This window comes from Pseudonaja textilis, chromosome 1, assembly GCF_049901715.1.
Source record: "Pseudonaja textilis isolate UNSWEBS1 chromosome 1, rPseTex1.2, whole genome shotgun sequence".
NCBI classification, from domain to species: Eukaryota; Metazoa; Chordata; class Lepidosauria; order Squamata; family Elapidae; genus Pseudonaja; species Pseudonaja textilis.
Window position 1 is genome coordinate 224,970,949 of NC_141990.1, and position 21,697 is coordinate 224,992,645.

Consider the following 21,697-nt stretch of genomic DNA (forward strand, 5'->3'; position numbering starts at 1 on the left):
GTGGCAGTGTTGCATTAATGAAACTTAGAAACTTACAGCCCATTGTTTCAAAGGGGTAGCTCAGTGATGGTATTCTACTGGTTCGGCCTGGTTCAGCCAAACCGGTAGCTCCGAAGATCATCTGTGAGCTAACTGGTTCGCTCCGACGATCAGCTACTGGGCTCTCCCACCCACCCCCGCTCTCTACTAACTTTTATTTCCTGGTTTTGAAGCTCAGCTGCTTAAGGTTAGTAGCAAACCCTCTGCGCATGTGCGCAAAGCACACCCACCAAGCCACGCCCACAGAACCGATGGTTAAAAAAATTAAAATCGACCACTGAATAGCTACATACTGCAAAGGAAACAGTGATACCAGCAGGAACACTATCGGTTACAAAACAAATTGTTAGGTACTTACAGGTAGTCTTCACCTTCACCTTCAGAGAGCCTGCCACTTAATGGTCATAAAGCGGATCACTCACATGACTGACCCAATTTTATGACCTTTTCTGAGGTGGTCATTAAGCAAATCAGAGCACTTTTGCAAAAAAAATGAAAGTAAATGCCAGTTTTTGGCAAAATGAGCATAAATTATCGACACGTGACTGTGGGGTGCTGCAAACAGCCATAAATGCAGGCTGGTTGCCAAGTGCCCAAAAAGCAGTCACATGACTTTGGGGAAATGTAGCCAAAAGAACTTTGGAACCAGGTCTTAAGAATGTTTTGCTGGGAGGGCCTGTCATAGGTTAGGAACTACTTATATTGATAGTCTTCATATTGATCCAGAAAAGCACACCACCTCAGCATAGGAAACTTTAGTTCCACAAATGAAGCCAAACTTCATGTATGCTTAGAGTCAACTATCTATTTTTTCTAATAACTGGTCTCTCAAACCCGCAAGTTCATGCTTGCACACATATATTTTTGTTTAATTTTGCAGACTAACTGTTGCTTGAAAATGCAAGAGTTCCTATTTTGTTTTGCTGGTCTCAGGCAGCTGGCAATTCTCAATTACCCATGAGAAATATTGAGAATTGATTAAGGATTCATCAGGAGCAGAGGTGGTATTCAGCAGGTTCTTACCAGTTCTGGAGAACCGGTAGCGGAAACTGAGTAGTTCGGAGAACTGGTAGTGGAAATTTTGAGTAGTTTGGAATACCACCTCTGACTGGCCCTGCCCCCATCTATTCTCTGCCTCCCGAGTTCCAGCTGATCGGCTGGGTCTTCTTTTGTTGCCCTGTACAGGAGAATGGAACTGGAAAGCAGGTTAATGGGGTGGGGAGAGAAGGGGGATTTTACAGTATCCTTCTCCTGCCATGCCCACCAAGCCACACCACACCCACCAAGCCATGCCCACAGAACCGATAGTAAAAAAAATTGAATCCCACCACTGATCAGGAGGCTATAACCAGGAAGCATCCAAGAGCAGCCACCCATTCAGAAACATAGATAATAACATCCTGCAGTATTTAAAGAAGAGGCAGGAACATTTAGCAGGAAACAGAGGCTGAAGGATATATAGAAATGTGTTGAGACATTCTAATAATCAGCCTGGCTTCCAACCAGTATTTTCAGTGTTCTGAGCAGCTGGAGGCACCTAGCTGGTCTTGACTGATCCTGAAAAATTCAAGGAAGGTCGGACCTGATTATTATTACAGGTAGTCCTCAAGTTACCACAGTTCATTTAGTGACCATTCAAAGTTACAGCAGAACTGAAAAAAAAGGGACTTATGACCATTTTTCACACTTTCAACCATTGCAGCATCTTCACAATCACGTGATCAAAATTCAGGTGCTTGGCAAGTGGTTCATATTTATGACGGTTGCAGTGTCCCAGGGTCACATGATTCCCTTCTTTGACCTTCTGGCAAGCAAAGTCAATGGGGAAGCCAGATTCACTTAACAACCATGTTATTAACTATAAAAATGTAATCATTCACTTAACAACTATGGCGAGAAATGTGGTAAAATGGGGCAAACTCTCTTAACAAATGCTTAGCAACATACTATTTTGGACTCCATTGTGGCCGTAACTCGAGGACTACCTGTGCTTGGATGGGACATCACTAGGAAATCCCAGGCTATCAACCAGTTGGGGATTTATAAAAAACAATATAGGACCTTTGAGACTTAGAAGATAATACCAAACCACTTCTATTCAAATAGTCCTTGAGTTGCAGCTGGAGTCTGCCCATTACGGTCGCAAGTCATCATGGTCATTAAATGAGAAGGTTGTGTGGGCCTGCTCTCCCTGAAGAGGAGATGAAGTGACTGCATCAGTGGTGGGATTCAATTTTTTTTACTGCTGATTCTGTGGGCGTGGCTTGGTGGGAGTGGCAGGGGAAGGATACTGTAAAATCTCCAGTCAGAGGTGGTACTTACCGGTTCTCCAAACTACTCAAAATTTCCGCTACCGGTTCTCCAGAACTGATCAGAACCTGCTGAATACCACCTCTGGACTGCATGAGCCCCCAGGGTAGCGGGTGCCTGGGAAACCTAGCACAGGGATAAACTCACCTGCCTCCCATTTCACTTCCTGAAATGCCCCATTGTCTGCTTTCTGCCATCAGGGTCCCTGCAGGCCTTGGGCTGCTCCATACCCTACCATTCACTCAACCAAGAGAGCCTGTAGCTGGGCAGCAGAAGCTACCAGTATGTGGAGTGGTTACTGCTTGTAGGCCGAGGCCTGCTTCCCACTAGTTCCCATCCAGGAACTAGAAGCGTTCAGCCCAAGAATACCTAACTTTCCCTGTTTTCTGCAGAGAGGCTGTGAGGCACAGCTTTCCAAGAGAGACTGCCTCTTTGAAACCATGTGCTATTCGGGGGGCGGGGTTTTTGTTTTATTTTAAAAAAGTCACACGAATAGGACCGTATTTACAGAATATTTCAAAATTTGAAACCAGGTTATAAGTAGCTTTTGGGGTGGGGGGGGGGGGGCAGTCTTTCGTAACTTCAAGCCCTAAGCAAGCAGAGAGGACAACCTTGTACTATTGCCAAGAAAATTACACAGACATGGACGTGGAACAGTGGTGTCCATGGGGAGGTCAGTCAAAAAAAAAAGGGAAAATTGGTGGATGTAGTATTGCCTCATGCCTTTTTTTTTTTATCCCCACCCCCATAGATACCATTAACATGAAGTCAGTATGTGGTGAGCTTCACTTGACAGGACATGTTAACTTTCTGGTGAGAAGCTCACCATTCAACTGTACAATAGAAGTGGACAATGGAGATTCCTGAAAGGGGGCTATGCTTTTAGGAGTTGAGGCTGGAACACGAGAGAGCCAGAGATCTGAGGGGAAAATGGCGGGAGGGAGGTGTTGCTGCAACTGATAAAAAGCTGCATTATTTATTTAATCATCAGGCAATGTATCTGATATATTGTTAAACCAGGCAGTGGGATGCAGTGAAAAGCCAGGAGTTTGCAGGAACACATTCTCTGGAAGAGTTTTAATAGATGAGAGGAGTCTCCCCGTGCTCTTCTTTATAACATAAAGAAAAAGTCATAATTAAAGAAACAACAGCTCAGAGATTCACTGTGTTAAAATCCAACATTTACATTGAGGCAGAGAATGGGGAACAAAAGTGCCATCCTCCTTCCCATTTTAAAGTTCGGAATGGACATTACTTCTTTAATTTACTTTCCAAGAATAGATTTATAAAGCACTTTTTTATTATTTGGAATGATTCTACAACATAATTTTAACTATATGAAATTATTTTAAAAGCTCATAAGCCACAGAGGCACATTTGCTGTACTTGTTAATTGCTGCACATTCCCTCCTTATTTAAATTCATATATGTTTATTGCTTATTTACTGTATGTTTATCCTACTTTTCAGATAATTACTATCTTCAAAACTGGCTCACATCAACAAAAGCAAGAAACTGAACGAATGGTTTTGCCAGTGGGCTTGCAAACTAAGTATGCATGACTCACAAGGGAATATATGGTAAAACAATTGAAAAAGAAATAAAAATGAAATGGAGATACATTAATCCAAAAAAGGAATGTATTTGCCAGAAAAAGTTTTTAGCTTTTTTATTTTAATTTTAAAAAGTTTCACCAAATATTAATTGGTGCATTTCTCATTTGAGGAATGGGTGAAACTGCCTCAGTATAGAAATATGCACATTTAATATAGCTCACCATTGGTGTTCCTATGCAAAAGAGTGAGCCCCTTTGCAGGAAACCACAGCTTCCATTTTTCTGTTAATTCAAGACCAAGATGGCTGAAGTTGTGGCTCTGCCTGCCTCTGTGCTTATCCAGTGCCATCTCCTCTTTGAAGCTCAGTAGTGTGGTAAGCATTGGTGCATCTGAGGAGAGGAAGTGGAAATTGAGATAGGAACAGGGGATGGTAGAAATCTAGCAGGTATTTGTGTGCTTCTTGTATTCCCATCATGGTATAGAAGCCCTCACACGCACTCAAGGGAGCCATTTTCTGGCCTCTGCATACCTGGGCCATCTCATTCCAAAATTGTTTCATGACACACAGTATACAAAGGAGCACTAGTTAGCCAAAGAGTCAGAGGACCAGTCATGCCAGAAGGAGAAAGAGTTTTAACATTTCTAGCAATTCTTACTATCATTCTTGTTAGACTTGCCCAACCTGAGCCCTCTATCTCAACAGCTAGAGATTATCAGAGTTGTAGTTTCAGTACATCTGAAATCTATCAGGATGGGATGGGTAGTTCTGAACCTATTTCTTCTTGATTGGCAACAATGAATTCTTCTGAATCCTAGTTTTTTCCCTCTATATGAAAGAGTACTAGAAGTTATTTCTACTCCAAGGGAATCGCTAACTTTCTCTTTCCCTCTTCAATTGACCACTTTTACCCTACAAGAAAGCTCACAATTCTATTCTGCTGTAGAAATTGGATCTAAACATCATATTAAGCCATAATTTGATTAATGACTGTGTCCTGTGTAAATCATGATGGCTGGGTTTATACAACATGCTGAATTAAAACTAAATCAACCCCATTAAGACATAATGCAATATCAAACTTCCGGTTTGCAGGGCTTCGGTGGCAGGCAGGAATCCACAATCGTGAGTGGTTTCTGCCTGGGCTCGCTGCTGGAGCGCCCCAAGCCAGCTGGCTTCGGGGCTAAGCCACCCCATAGAGGTGGTGAAGACGGGGGAGACTCCAGCAGGGTCGAGGAAAGCCACATCTTTCCTCCTCAGCTGGCTAAACTCCCTTTCCCGAAGGCAGTAAGAGCGGCGGTCAGAAATGGCCGCCTCAAAGAAGCACTCATCTGGAAAAGAAAGTGCAGGAGGAAGTTAAGAAGTGAAAGTTTTGGCTGACCGGGATAAGAAGCAACAACTGAGGTATCCTGGAATTTAAATTTTATAAAACATACATCACTCCCAAAGAAGATTCGGAAGCAGCTAATGAAAGTGAAAAGGGAAAGTTTTTTTTTCTCACTCTCCTTCCTTATGTTGACAGCAGATGAATGAGAAATCGGAAAAATCCACTTTGGCATCAACAGGTAATTAAACTGGAAAATTAAATGCCAAGGGGACAATAAAGATTTCTGAACAGAGGAAAAGAATAAGAGCAAGATTTGGCTGGAGGAGGCTGCTTGGAATTTAAAAGAATCCAAAGTTAAATCCTAATAAGACTTCTAAAAGATACATTTTAACTAGAACTTTGTAACTAAATAGTGACCCCAGGAAGAGAAAGTGAAAAAAGAAGAAAGTGTTAAATGAAACAGCTTGTGTGTATTTGGATTGTTTGGTGACTTTGGAACTTCTGGAAATTATATTTGAATGATTAAAAACAATTGGGTGGTTGTTTAAAAATATTTTTACAATGGCATCACTTGTGGATGAACTGAAAATGGAATTTAAAAAATACAAAGAAGAGGAACAAGAAGGGAAGGGCTCTTTTGGCTCCGTTTTTCATTTCTTAGATATGGCGATCTGTACCTATGAGAAACTACAAGAAAAGACTGCGCAACAAGATTGGGACAAAGAAGAAGCCATCTTTAATGAACAAGTAACTTTATCTGGAGAAGAAAGGGGAAAAGGGGGAAAGAGAATGGAGAATTTAAGACCTAAAAAAACAACCAAAAAGGGGAAAAATAAGGTGAAAAGTGGTTATAATGTCAGAAAGCAACAGAAAAGGGGAACACAGAAGAGGGAAATGGAGGTGGAGAGACAAGGGGGTAAAAAGGGCAGAGTGAAGAAGCAAGGGAGGGAGGGAGGGAAGAGAAGCTATAAAGGTTTGGAGCAAGATGTAAAGAAACAGGACTTATTCAGAGATAATGGGTAAAAATATAACTGAAAAAGAGATTCTGCAAAGGTACATAAGATTGTATTGTTATACTTGTATTAGAAATAATGTTAGAAAATTGGAACAACATATGATTTTAAAAGGGGATAAAATGCTCAGTGTAATTCAGTGAAACTTTTTTGAACAAAATAAATGAAATGGAATAAATGAGAGAATTGAATTAGGAAGGAATGGGAACATTTTAATTATACAATGTTTTAAAATATAAGTGAAATGGGGGGGGGGAAGTAACTACGCAAAATTTATAAGTGTTCCCATAGAAGCATGATACCTATTTGAAAAGTAATGTTTAAAATGTTTAAAATTTAAATGAATATTAATTTTAACGATAGAGTTGAATTGGTATGGATTGTTGTTTTAATTAAAATATATATTTATTATTTCTTCTTTTCTTAAAATATAGTGTGTAGCTTTAGAATGTACTAAGCAGAATTCGAATGAAAGTTATGTATTATATTAAGTGTTACAAATTTAGGGGAAAGATATAAAGGCATCATACTCCAATCGGTGATTACAGGAGAAATTTTGTTTTAATGAGAAAAGATAATAGACAGCTGAAACAGGACAGACAAAGGATATAAGTATAATGATTTAAATTGAGATGAAATAAATAAAATAGAATTAAGAGAGTTAAAAGAGGGGAGAAACTATATAGAAAATGTAGAATGGTAATAAGATATGGAACGGTATATAAAAATGAGCATGAACTTGAATTTGTATCTGTACGAAGAGATGTAACCCAGGATCAAGCTGCTTTCAAAAAAGATATTTAATGTTTTCATGTTTTGGTTGTTTATGTTTTTTTTTAAAATCAATAAAATTTTTGGAAAAAAAAGAAGACATAATGCAATATCAAAGCCTAGCCCAAGAATTTGCCTCACAACATTCAATGATGGCCACCAACTTGCCATACCATTCACAAAGCATCTGCTCCAAAAGTAAGTCCTATAACATTCATTGAGAATTATTTCCAGCCAGGTAAATGACTATAAGATTCTGGTGGTTTCAAAGAAGTAAACAAATAGTGTGGAATCTCCCTAGGCTGGTGCAGTATATCTCTTGAATTCCAACTGATAGATCAGAACCCAACAATGTATCTCAGCCAAGCTATGGTACACCAACATTATAACTCCAAAAACAAATAATCAGTTTGAGCTAAATGTAAATCATTAGTCTGCAAAGATCGACAAGCAGGAGGAAAAGGTCATTCTTTTTGGGTTAGCATCTGGTCATCAGTACTGAAAATAGGTAGTTGAATTAGATTTACCTACCTACCTTTAGCAGAACTCTAAAGTGCTGCCCTAGTTGCCAGACAGATAGTGGACTGGAGGACGTTTCTTCTCTCTGTGAAATCCCTGCCTACTAGGCAGTTCTTTCCCTGCCTACTAGGGAAGGAAGGGGAGACTAGCCATACTTAGAGAGCAACAGTCTGTGGAAACTCATCGAAAAGGAATTTAGGGCTTCCAAATAGACTTGGTGAGATTGCTCCAGAGTTTCTGCAAAGCAGTCAATCACTGTGAAATACAGGGACCACTATGATACAATAGCAGGCACTGGCTTTACAAAAATCTCCTTTGGTGGGAAAAAAAACAATAGCTGGTTTTACCTTTGAAGGCATAAGCAAAACCTAAGAGGAAGCAGACAGTTGACTCTTTCCTCCCTGGAAACATCTGGATAGATAGTCACTAAAGCTGTTGTACAAAATATTGTTGTGATCCTGAGCAAAAAAGAAGGGGAGGTGCAGGGAAATAAGTACTAATCTTTCCCCACTATTTCTTTTCCAGATTAAACCTTCTCTCCTTCATACTGTTTCTGTTTTTGTATACATAAGAAAATCAATGGAATTTGGTCTGCCTAATGCTGGATAGGATCAGATTGCCTAACTATTGATGATGAATTTGGCTATTCTTTCCTGATTCCTGATTCATGTAAATATTCTGTAGACAGATAATTAAAAATGATCACCATATTATTTCTGTAACTAGTTCACAAAGTGCATAAAACAATTGTACCTATATTGTGCCTTTGTAATGAGCATATGCTGCCCTTCAAACTAAATAAATAATGTATTTATGTAGCATTGATGATGTTATCTAATTGATGTTTGGTGTTCTTATTCTGTACAGTGGTAGATCTGTCTTCTGTACAGACGCAGATAGATAAACTCCACAAAACATCCATAACAAAGTACTTTTATTGGTTCATCAGGTATCCTCATAACTCACATTTGTGATGAAGTTATTTAATGACCAGTCCTCTGTCTTGTAGGTAAAAAGATGATTATCTGCTATCCTTTTTCCTTCATCTCTTAGTGGTAGAAATAGACCAGTTACCACAAGTCTGTGAGATCAGCCAAAGAGTGAGGAAAACTCCCCCAACCCCTCGAGGGTCAATTTAGTGACCAATCAGGATTACAGATGTGGTCACGTGATATGGACTACATTTCCCAGGATACCTTAACTATATTTACCATGATGTATTCTCTTAAGGGGACAGGTCACAATTGCTACCTAACTATCCAATTCCCATACAGTGGCTGGACAGCACATTTGGTAATGAAACTTCTGCAGGAAAACCACCAAGCTCATAGCAAGCAGGGATCCCACTGTTCAACCCTGAGTTACAAATATTTTCTTCTATCGATGCTAAATATATATTTCAATATAATGAAAAATAATTATCTTAGAACAGCAACTAGTGTAAGCAAACTAAACATGTATACCAGCTAGACTCACAGATCATGCTGAATCTTAAAATTAGCTTTGGCCTAACCCAAATAATACATCCATATATACTGCAGGCTGGACAGGATTGGTTGGGACAGCATCTTGTTTTGCTCAGCATCACTAGCCACTGTGCATTATTCCATTCTAAACAAAATAAATATAAATAAATAAATGGGCAAATGTACCAGGGGTCCAGTTCTGGAGAAACAGTAGCAGAAATTTTGAGTAGTTCAGAAAACTGGCAAATACCTCCTCTAACTGGAAATTTTACAATATTCTTCCCCTGCCATGCCCACCAAGCCACGCCCACAGAACTGGTAGTAAAAACTTTTGAATCCCACCACTGAAATGTACCCTTCAAATGTATCTCCGAGTGTCCCTGGATATAAATGGAACTGTCTGTCAATTGACTTAAAGGTTATTGATGATACACTTCATCAATTTGCTCAAAATAAATAATAAATTAACGGGCCTATGCAACCAAGAAACAAGTTCAGGAGGATTATTTTTTATGTGATCAAATGACATATTTTTGGTTCAAAAAGCATGGCTAGCCATGATGCATCAAACCAACTTTCAGCAGGATAGGTAGATTAAAGATTAAATTAAGGCACTTATACACCCAAAACACCTCTGGGCCACAACATCAGATAACAACATATCCAAAAAAGTGCCCTTAATGTGGTGGGGCACTTTCTCAGCTGGCCCATCCGTGAATCACACAGTCTGTGGTAGCATATCAAACTAATTTTCCTTCAAATAGAAACAAAACAGGAAATGGGCTTACATCTCAGCAGGTCTTGATCTAGGCTGATCCCCAAATTTAAGCAGGATTGGACTGGAAACAAATTTGGAGCACTGATGTTATGCTGTTCAATCTACAACCTCCATTTAATAGGGTTTTTTTTTTCTTGTTGAAGGAAGAAAAAAACGTGGCTGAAATATAAGTATCATTTGCCAGACAGTGCAGAGAGGCACTGTTTTCAGTTAAAACATTTTTTGACATGATCTAGATGTGGGCCAGCAGCCTTAAGTGCTTCTCCTAGCTCTAGAGGATTTAACATATTGTTTATAATAATCAGCCTGTAACAGCTATTTATAAAAGGCTATTAGAACACATTAAAGTAGACATCCAAGAATATTGGGAAATATTGTGTATGTAAGCATTAATGTTTATCACTATGCTGTCTTCTGGGCCTCTCTGTGTCACATTTCCATATGTTTAAAATTATGGTTAATTCAACATCAACAACACAATTATTTCTCAGGTGGCTACCTATCACTTTTTAAGAAAGAAATTGATAGTTTTAACCCACTAGTTGAGATGTTATGCTTAAAAGGCAACACTGGTTCATGCCAGATGTCACCGAGTGCTACAAGGATTCTTTCTGCATAGAAATTGTTTTACGTATTAATTCTGTTCTCAAAGACTCATTCTTTTTATAGAGGCTTACATTCCTTTGAATTATATATCAATGGTTTGGAAACTAACAGGAAGATAATGGAAATAAATATTGTCTGCTTTTATGGTCACAAAAAAAGGATACTATAAAGCTGGAAGAACATCCATTTGCCATCAATTATACAATGGTCTAAAGAACTCATCTCTTGTTCTATATTTGAACATAGATTTTATCACCAGGAGTCCAGCTTGGAGGACTATTTAGAAATTGGACCACATATATGAGTTTATAAGCTTTTCTTTTATATTGTTGATATTATCAATAATTTAATTTATGATGTGATATGACTACATTCTTAGTTTTATTTAGTACCTAAGAGGTAGTATGCTTTGTGGCTTTTTTTTCCTTTTCCCCACTTTGAGTGTACATATACACATGGATGACAGTGGCCCCATCTTCTGATTATACATAGATTTGGATCCTTAGCATAACACAAGTTCTTTTCTAACTGCTAGTTAAAACACAATCACCCCATTCCAGATTTGGCATTAACAACGCCAACGTAGAATTGATACTTGAGCTTACTGCCTGTTATGTTGAGCCTTTATCCTGTCTTCTTTCCTTTTGTTTGAATCATTGCCAAGTGGCGTTGTCCTGGTTTGTGGGTGAACCACTCATTAGAAGCAATTGGTTTTCCTCTTTTTCTTCTCCCCTTCAGTACATCACCAACCAATGTAGGAAAACAGCAATCAGGAGCCTGTAGAGAAGGATTGACTTCCATGGTCAAGCCTTCTTTGTATACCTGTGCCATATTTTGGCATCTCCCAAGTTTAAAAACAGTGGGGTGGAATAAAGGAATATATAGGAAGACACCCAGGTCAGAAATAACTCTAGAGGGCGGGTAGGACATGATTTTTCTACTAGCTACTCCCTGCACAGGCGAAGAATGAAACTGATTAATACTGGATAATTGACTTTCTCAATTTATAGGGAAAGGGGAAGTGATGAAACTGATAAAAATAGGAAAATAGTATAGGAAAGAGTCACTACTTCAAAAGCAACATCTATATTAAGGAGTTAAGGATGGTTTACTCATGGACTGGGAATGGAGATGAGATCAATGTCAAATTAACAAGGGGAAAGATTGGCCTGATTGTGCCATGGTAAAGTTTAAGTGAGGCAAGTAAGTAAAATGTTAAGTGTAAACCTTGGCTTAACAATATACATAAGGCCTCGCCAAATTTGAGCTGTCTAATGGAATGTATTGTCCTCAGTACTAATGTTGGTGAGAGAGATTTTATGGGAACTGATTGGCTCACAAACATCCTATGATATGCATTTTCCATCTTCCAATTAAAGCTTCTCTCTGCCATTATCTAGCTATGATGCATCGACACTGGTTGGGGGGGGATCAATTAAATGGACATCCAATGGACATCCAACTGGTGATAAGCCAGTTTTGCACTATACAGACAGGACTGGCATAATTTGAATCATAGAATGGTCACTAGGGACAAGGCTTGTGTTCATGGGGAATCCTGGCTTGCCAAGGCTGTTTAGTAGAGTATTGATGAAAAATACAATAACGGAGATCATTGCTGATAAAATTATAAGAACAAAGCTAATGGGGGTGTGGAAATTTATTCAAAAAGAAGTACAGGTATCTTTTAAAAATACATCTAGGTATTAAGGGAGAGAATAAGGAATGGCACAAACCTTCCATATTAGTGTTAGAAGCTATGGTGAATGGGTGTATATAAAACTGCAATTTAATGATCTTAAAACTTAGTAGAATATTTTACTAAGGGGCAGAACAGTTTGAGCAGAAATAGAGTTTATTTGGACTCAATGATGTAAAGTGTGTTGTTTTAAACTCTGAAGTAAATAATCTTTTAAGGAGACAGGTTGTCTTTAAATGGTTATGTATATTGAAACTCATAACTGCTTTTGCACACAAGCAAAAACAAAGTTTGCTAATTCTGACTTTAAAAAGAGATGTTGGCATATTGCACATTTTTAAATCATTTATAGCTTTACCACAGGAAATGGAGCTTTGCTCGGCTGTCAAAATAAAATAGTTTTATCTACAAAAAAGAAAATGCAGCGTACTTAGATATGCACTTCTAAATTTTCAGAAAAGCCCTTTTAAGAAGTACTAGACAACAATCAGCATCTCATGGATAAAAAATCTTTAAGTCAAAGGGAGTACATGAGATTTTGAACTTCTTATAATTAAGGCACTGAAAGTACAACTGCATATTATTTCAGTGAATAGTAAAATGGATGAGTGGTTTAAGAATCATTATAGACCCCTTCTTTGTGGCAGCCCCTCAGACACTGGAATACTGCTATCATGTCACCCCTAGTCTTGCTTTTCTCTAGATTAGCCACATTCCTGCAACCGTCCACATGTTTTTGTCTCCAAGTCTTTAATCATCTTAGTTGTTCTTGTTTGCACTTTTCCCAAAGTCTCAACTTCTTTTTTGTAATGTGGTGACCAAAACTGGATGCAGGACACCAGATGTGGCCTTATTAAGACTTTCTAAAGTGCTACTGATACTTTACGTGATTTTGATTCTTTGCCTCTGATTATACAACCAAGGATTGTATTAGCTTTTTTGGCTGTTACCACACACTACTGGCTCATGTTTAAGTGATGATCCAAGGTCCCTCTCAAAGTTATTGTTTTTGAGTCAGGTTTTGCCTAATCTGTACTTGTACTTTTGGTTTTTCCAGCCTAGGTGAAAAACCTTGCTTTTCTCCACATTAAATTTCATTTGTTGGATAGGGCCTGTTGTTAAGGTCTGTCGAGATCTTTTTGGATCCCAAGTTTGTCTTCTGGGGTGTTGGCTATTCCTGACAGCTTAGTTTTGTCTGCAAATTTGATGAGTTCCCCTTCTATTCCCTCATCTAATTCATTTATGAAGAATACTGGGCCTAAAATGGAATCTTGTAGTGTGTCCCACTGTTGACTTCCTTCCATGTAGAGGTAATGCCATTAAGGACTACTTGTTGAGTATGGTTTGTCAGCCAGTTACAAATCCATCTGGTGGTGATGCTGTCTATCCCACATTTTTTCTAGCTTACCAAGAAGTAGGTTATGTTCTACTTTGTTGAATGCCTTACATACAGTAAGTCTAATTATACTACCGGTATTACCCTACTATGTCCACAGCATTTTGCTGGTCTTCTAATTTAGTCACTTTGTCAAAGAATAAAATAAGATTAGTCTGGCATCTCTTTATTGTTTGTTGGCCTGTCTATACCTAGAAAATTTGTCACCCTGTTTTCAAAAGGACACTGAAAAACTGGGGAATTTCCAGAGGAGGGCAACCAAAATGATAGGCGGAAAAAGAAACCCATAAATAAGACTTGGTGGCAATGTTTGTCTAGAGAGAAGACAGGGAAGAGACAAGGTAGTTGTCTACAAGCATCTGAAAGACTGTCGTGTTGAAGACAGGGCAGAATAATTCAAAGTTATTTCAGAAGACAGGACAAAAGACAAGAAATTTTAATTACAAGTCAAATTAGGTTGAATGTCAGGATGAATGTCCAGATAGTTAAGAGCTGTTCTCAGCTATTGAACTGACAGGTTTTCGGATGTGATGTACCTAACATTTGGAAAACGATTTGCTAGGGATACTGAAGTAAGGGATTAAGCAGGGTACTGGATGAGAGGATCCTTGTTCTTCTATCCTACAATTCTGATGTTCAGTATGATTCAATATTTCAGCAATTACAAGTTTCAAACTGCTACCAGCATCATCGGCATGATCTCATCATCCATCCTAATGTGCTGCTTTTGAGCTTGTGGGCCGGGCTGGGTGGGTGCTGTTGTTAGGAGGGCAGGAGGCATGCCGTGACTCTCCGAGACTGAGGCTGGCCTTGGATTCTTCCATAGGTAAAGCACATCCTGTGCTATCCCCAGCATGTCCACTTGGTGGGTGTTCTGCTTATTAGTGTCTGGATGGCATAAAGCAGACAGATCAACTCGACAAAGCATCCATACAAAGTCTTTTTTATTGGTTCATCAGGCATCCTTATCAACTCGCATTTATGACGAGGTTCTTCTTAATGTCCAATCCTTTGCATATCTGAATTGTGGTGTAGAAAGATAGTTCTCTCTTTCATCCCATATCGTAGAGGCAGGGGGTAGAGCTGCTACCATGAGGTTGTGTTCAGGCAAGAGAGAGGGAGCCTCCCCCAACCCAACAAGGGTCAATTTAGTGACCAATCCGGATTACAGATGTGACCACATGACATGGACTACATTTCCCAGGATGCCTTAACTACATTTACCATGATGCATTCCCTTAAGGGGAGACCTCACAATTCCTAACTAACTATCCCAAATCCCATTAACTCTAAACTGTCTGGACAGCACAGTGGGCCTTTCACCTCAAAGCCCTGCCCAGCACTACCACGTTTTCTTTGGTGGGGGGGGGTGATTCCTGGAAGGCTTGGGTGGAGCAACCTTACAGCAAAGGTTGAAGGGGGGAAAAAATCACCGATACAGTACCTTTTGTTCAGCGTCCTCTGGGCATCTGACCAATCCCAATCCCTAATCCCCAACCCCAGAAGTTTTTTTTGGGGGGGGGGCATTGCAATTACTGACTTACTTACAGATTAAGGGTTGGAAGGGATCTTGTAGGTCATCTAGTCCAACCCCGCGCCCAAGCTGGAGACCCTACACCATTTCTGAAAGGAAACCAGCGGTTTCAAGCAGAGGAACGCATAGGAGAAATGAGAACCACTTGAACCGCTTAAGGCTTGCCGCCGCCCCCCACCCGGATTGGAGGACACTCCCCACCCCCAGCTCCCGGCCCAGCGAGTCGGCCTCTGAAATGCCTAATATCCAGAGACCGTCCGGCGTCGGAGGAGGGAGCGTGAATGAACGCTGTGGATGCAATTTGGATGCTCGGGGCTGCGCACAAAAAGTGAACGGAAGTTTTTGCTGCGCCTTGTCTGTCTGTGTACAATACGGGGCACGGTGGTATAAGGCGCGTCTGATACTCTGGCCAGGCGAGGAACTCGGATGGGGGCTGCCAGGAGCCGCGGAAAAGGGTTCGGATCCCAGGTCCGGTCCCGGGAGAAGAAGTCGGAGGGAGCCGAACAGGTGTTTGGGGCGCAGGGTCCTTTGGCAGGCTGCCAAATGAGAAGCCAGGGCTCCCGTTTTGCCGGCCGCCCTCTCGCCGGACTGAGCATTTGCAACGTCCTTGGCCGAGCGGAGCTCATATCCTCGCCTCCTTTTGGACGGAACGGTCAGTAAAGCCGGCTCGTCTGGACTTGGGAAGCCCCGCGGGCGAAGGGGAACGGAAAGGCCGGCCTCCAAAGGCTCGGAAGGAGCCGGGGAGATTTTGCAAAGGCGCCCGGGAAGATTGCAGCGCTGTGTGAACAAGCTCACTTCGCTTCCACAGGAACGCAGCTCCTGGTCACAGGTGAGTCCAAACGCGCTCCCCTTCTCCTTCTTCTGTCTCAATTCCCCCGGTCGTTACCCCGATGGCTTGCCAGGGAGCGAGGTGGGGTTGTTCCGAGGCGGGGAGTGGCAGAAGGTCAGGGACCATCATTTCTATAGTATCCAGCTAGAGAAATGCACTCGAACCCCGGAGGCTTTCCAGAAGAGATTGGACTTCCCTCTGTCAGAGACGGTGTGTGTGGGGGGGGGGTCTCCCTTCTTGGGCGGGGGGTTGGACTGGATGGCCTTGCAGGGTCCCTTCCAACCCTTGTTTATCGAAAAGATCCCCGGGGCTGGGAAAGGCTTTCATTGCCGCCTGGGTAGTTGGGGACGCGTTTGCTCGTCTTTGCTAGGGAGGCCGCACTCGCCTTTCGTTAGACGGGCGAAGGGAGCGCCCAAAACACCCGCTTGGCTCCGTCCCGGCACGAAGGTCCCGCCAAATGCCTGGAGGATTCATCACAGCGCGGGGATGGTGAGGGTGGGTGTGTTGGAGGAGCAGCGGAGGAGAAGCCGGAGCGAGCCCGCCCCCCCTCTCCCTCTCCTCCGCAGTTCAGGCATCAGAAGGGCTGGTTCGCTTGCCTTGGCCGGTGCAGCGGGCCAAGGAGGGGAGATGTCAGCGACGTCCCGGGTCGGTCAATTTGGGCGAAGGGCAAAACTGTATCGGTAGCTGGGCAAGGAGAGGCAACCTTCCTGCGACAGACTCAGATAGCCTGAGTTCCCCAAACCAAGCCAGAAGGTCCTCCCGATCAGTGGCCGTTTTTCGCAGCTTTCTGAGAACTTAGAGCTTGGGAAAGGCTGATCCGCCAGTGGAGCTGGAAAGAGCGGCGCAGGGTGTGGGGGGCAGGCAGGTTTGACCAGCTGGTCGCTGAGATCTAGTCTGGAAGTGGACCGTCCGCTGGAGCCTTTCAAGCTGTTCTGCTTTAGACTCAAACTCGGAGGCAGCTCGCATTCCTTCGGGCACCAGTTGCTTTTCAGATGATATGAGACCAGGGGATCTCCAACCTTGGCCACTTTGCGACTTGTGGACTTCAACTCCCAGGATTCCTCAGCCAGCGAATGCTGGCTGAGGAATTCTGGGAGTTGAAGTCCACAAGTCGTAAAGTGGCCAAGGTTGGAGACCCTAATTAATTAGACTACACTTTCCATAAGGCTCAGGCTGTTGGGAGCTGTAGTCCAAGGCACATGGGATGTGGTTGCTTATTAGGGAAGGCTGATTTAATTGAACTAAATGCTTTTAGATGGTGGGATGCTTTTTCAGTCATTTAAAAAAAAAAAAAACAACTCCTGATGACCATCCATACAAGACCCTGGCATTTTTCTTGGCAAGGTTTTTCAGGACTGGTTTTCCATTGCCTGTGGGAACTATGAGAGACCACCACAATTGCCTGCTTCCTAAGGGCTGAGAGAGAGTAACTGGCCCAAGGTCACCCAACTGGCTTTGTGCCAGAACTCACTTCTGATTTCTAACCTTATGTCTTTAGTCACTGCAATCTGTCTCTCAGTGCAGTTAAAGGGTTATCCAATTAAGAGAAACTAGATCATCCAAGCAGATTTAAAAACAAAGCAGTAGCAAGAGACCACACTTCCTATTCAACAGTTAAAATCACGAGAACCCCAACTGGGTCTTGCACTAGTTTATTTCACTGTTGTTGGCATTCATTTGGCCTATTTATCTTAATTTAAAGGGTTTTTTTTTAATGTAGAGGAATGTTCACTTAAGGAATGTTTTAATATAAATAGTCTTAAAAGCAAGCCCGGCCAAAGGAAATGGATGCTGCCATTCATAATTTTGAAAATATACCAGAACTAAAACCAGAGGCTCTATTTTGTTCTAGTCATCCTGTTCATTAGTATGATTCAAGGGTACCATTGGCATTAATTGATCTGCTTAGTAAAAGCATCCACCCAAGTGGTAACAAGTGAGATAATTAAACCGAAGTTCAGCCTTCTCCAACTTCATGCTCACCCATATATATATATATAACTCCAGCCAGTACATTTCCAGAGGATTATGGGACTTCAACTTGGAATATCTGCTGCCACTCCAAGCCTTTCTTGGAGGGCATGAAGATTTGAGAAGGGACCTTTCTTTCTTGACAGGCTGCTTCATTTCTGAGTCTTAATTCTAATCACAGGTTAAGGTTGGCTCAGTCAGATAACAGATAATCAGAGTTAGAAGGGACCTTGCAGGTCATCTAGTCCAACCTCCCCACCCACCCCCAAGCAAGAGACCCTACACCATTTCTGACAGATGACAGTCCAATCTCTTCTTGAAAGTCTCAACTGATGGTGCTCCCACAACTTCCGAGAGCAAGCTATTCCATTGGTTGATTGTTCTCGCTGTCAGAAAGTTTCTCCTTGTTTCCAGTTAAATCTCTCCTTGTTCAGATTCCATCCATAATTCCTTGTCTGGCCTACAGGAGCATTAGAAAATAGCTTGACCCCTTCCTCTCTGTGGCAGCCCCTCAAATATTGGAAGACCACTATCATGTCTCCCCTGGTCCTTCTCTTCACTAGACTAGCCATGCCCAGTTCCTGCAACCGTTCTTCATATGTTTTAGCCTCCAGTCCCCTAATCATCCTGGTTGCTCTTCTCTGTACTTTTTCTAGAGCCTCAACATCCTTTTTATAATGTGGTGACCACAACTATAAGGTTTATAAGGGATACTTCTCCTCTGCAGATCCAAAGTGTAATGATCAGCCACAACCAAGAGTCGTTCTCCTGAGCCCTTTGTGCCACAAAAAGAGTATCAACCTTGTGTGCCTGGCCCAGGGCTTCCACTACGAGTGGCCACTGGATGTGATCTGGGAGCGCGATGGCCAAAAGATTAACCGACTCTCCTCTGCTACTGAGCCAATCAAGAAACAAGGGGAATGCAACTTCGCTACTGCCAGCCGCATGCGTGTGTTGGCAGAGGAGTGGCAGCAAGGCCACAACTATTCCTGCCATGTCAACCAAACAGGGCAGGTGGTGAGTGACTCAGTGAAGAGCAGTCCAGACCACAAGACAGGTAAGGAAATGCTGGGCAGTTAAGCAAACAGCAGGGGGATGCATAAGCAGGATGACTTCTGCAATCAGGAAGACATGGCCAGAAAGTGGCTTCTTCCTTTCTGGAAGAGAAAACCTTCTGGGCCTTGTAAGTTGATTTACTACCGTAGTGGTCAAGCACATCTGCTTCCCCCAACCATGTGGCTGTTTATTATTGGATCATCCATGTAAAGTCAAGAGTTTTACATGAAAGAGGCTTGAGCAGAACTGGAAAAATGGCAAATTACTTATGGCAAAATGGCAAATTATATCCACCACTTCTACTGCCATATACACACCCAGAGGGAGAGAAGGAGGGAGGGAGAGAGAGAAAGATCGCCAACTGTCAAATTCTTTTGGTATATGGCTGAGGCAAAAATCCTGCAATTTTCTCTAGAAGCACCAGTAATAAATCACATTTTAAAATGAACAATTTGCTACTTTTGCATGAACTATCCAAGAGGACTGGCCAAGGCCTGTTGCTTATTTATTGAAAGGATTAGCATTCAATGGAATGACATGAAAAAAGTCCAACTCAAAACATTTGGGTTGCAAGCTTTGCAAACTGAATGGGGGAGGCAGGGTATTAAAATATCAGCCTGAAATATCTCCTTAAGCATGCTGCTAACTTCTGTTACAACAGCAACTTCTTCTTTCTTTCTTTCTTTCTTTCTTCAGAATCAACTTCAGGTATCTCTGAGGTTCAACTCAGCCTTTATGCTGGACAGTTTATATTCCTCCTACTAGGGGCTAAAAGCTTGGCCTACAGTGTTATTCTGGGCATCTACAAGTTCTATAAAAAAAAGGGTAAGAGACAACCATCTTGGCTAACAAAGAACAACTTTGTGATTCTGTTTAAACATCATATCGATTATAATTTATTAAATAAGCCACAAATGACGTTTTTCACACAACATACTAAGCCAACAAATTATGGTGATGGGTTCACACTAAGGGTAATTAAACCACATTAGAGTTTAATGTGAAGTGCAAATCCTGCCTTTGTTTAGCAAAGGCCCTGATTGTTGTTTGGTATAAACACACTCTGAAGTGTCTTATTCCGGTCATATACTTAAGTGACAGGCCATGTGTTGATAGTCATTGCTGGCTGTATTCCTACAGTACATCTAAATTTACTTCTTTTGTAGGTCTCTAATTTCGTTACCTGCTACAGCAGTATTCACTCCTTTACCAGCCAAGGCACAGATTTACGTATAGCTGCAGGCCTTTCCCAGTGAAGATCCATTCCATTCTGAAGTTTCCACATCCTTCATCTCAGCTTCTTCCTTCCAGAGGGACTCATTGGTCACTTTATATCAAATTGTACTATGCCTTGAGAAAATTTCAATACATATTTTCTGCCTCATAATAAAAATGTTGGTGTTTCCTTATCTTTGTGTGGAAAGTATTAATCTAGGTGGGTTTTCATATTGTCTCCGAATATGGAGTGAGCAAGAGGAAACTGCATCTATTCAGAGAAAATTATGACACATTTTCCCATCTTGCTGTATCTTCCAAATCACATCACCGCTCTCGTTAAATCCTGGGTCGCTTGTATTTCACATGTTGGTTGGACTTCATTGCATTCAGAGTCTTCTGATGTCCTCCATCAAGGCAATGTGAATGTAGAAAAGAACAATGTCACTGTTGGATGGGCAGCTTTCATAAAATGTGCTGGAATATGAATCCTGATAATAGCATCCTACTGTGCTTCTATCACCATAGTCAATGGAAATGAAAACACAGATGGTTTCATTAGAACTGGTTCAGGGAAAAAGGGAAATAATTGTGGTGGTTGCATAGTGGGAGTGAGAATGGATGCCATTCAAGTCATGTCAAGCCTATTATCTAAGCTAGGTTTCAGCCTTAGACTCATCCAGATGCATTTCCCATAATTTCTAAGCTGGCAAATCTGAGGGTTGGAGGACAAAGTTTGACTTAAGACTTAAGTTATAATTTACAACAGCTTAATGAAATCTATCTATTTGTATATTGGGAACCAAGATGAGGAATGAACAGCATTTTAAGCTTTCATTTTATAGTGTTGCATAGAAAGTACATTGCATCTTCAAGTATCTAGTTAGGTGATTTGAGAGAAATCTTAATCTTGTTCTTTTATACAGTATTAGTTAATAAAATGAAACAAAATCTGTTGATTAAATAAGATGTTAAGTTTTTAATGTGAAAAAATAAGGATCTAAGTTAAAAGCATGTCTCAAACAATAAGCAGTAATCGTTCAGATGAAGAATTTTGCTATGTTCATATAACAAATTAAATCTTGATTTTGCTTAAAAATGGTTTCTTGAATAACCAAAATTAATTAAGTTTATAAAATAGAATCTACAGTTTAAACACTGTATTCTAGAACCATAACTCACATAGGTTGATAATAAAGTCCTATTTAAACATAAGGGTTTTTTTTTTACAAAATTTCAAAAATACGACAGTAGATATATATTTAAGATGGAGAAAATTAAAATAATATTAATTAAGAGAAATCATAGTTATTAAAATGAACACTGGCAAGGTTTAATTTTCTGTCCAAGTGCTCCTAATAAATATTGAAAATGAAGTATTAAATGATAGATAGCGACAAGTAACAATTTTTGATGAACTAATAAATTTAAGTTAACTATTTAACTTTAAATTTGGAGGAACATGATGGTCCAGCAACTCCAACCATTTTACTGTCTAACTTGGATGACAAATTGGATCATATCATCCTATCATCTTATGGCTGAGTTACCTTTATTGAAAGAACAGAAATCCCAAATGGTTTGTACAGAAATCTTTTGACTGATACAAACAGA

At 40.9% G+C, this 21,697-nt stretch overlaps 1 protein-coding gene across 5 annotated transcripts in view; it reads left to right on the top strand.

Moving 5' to 3' along the window:
* Positions 1-20,277, top strand: part of LOC113448857 (T cell receptor beta chain MC.7.G5-like) — a 42,446-nt gene extending 22,169 nt beyond the window's left edge. For 4 of the 5 annotated variants that reach the window (XM_087920699.1, XM_087920702.1, XM_087920698.1 and 1 more), the window contains exons 3-6: positions 15,781-15,841; positions 18,540-18,869; positions 19,565-19,693; positions 20,035-20,277. In XM_087920699.1, the coding sequence (XP_087776825.1) occupies positions 15,781-15,841; positions 18,540-18,869; positions 19,565-19,693; positions 20,035-20,042 (528 nt within the window). In that variant the 3' untranslated portion in view covers positions 20,043-20,277. The remainder of the gene's footprint in view (positions 1-15,780; positions 15,842-18,539; positions 18,870-19,564; positions 19,694-20,034) is intronic. The other variant, XM_087920701.1, reaches the window with a different exon arrangement.
* Positions 20,278-21,697: the final 1,420 nt, after the last annotated feature.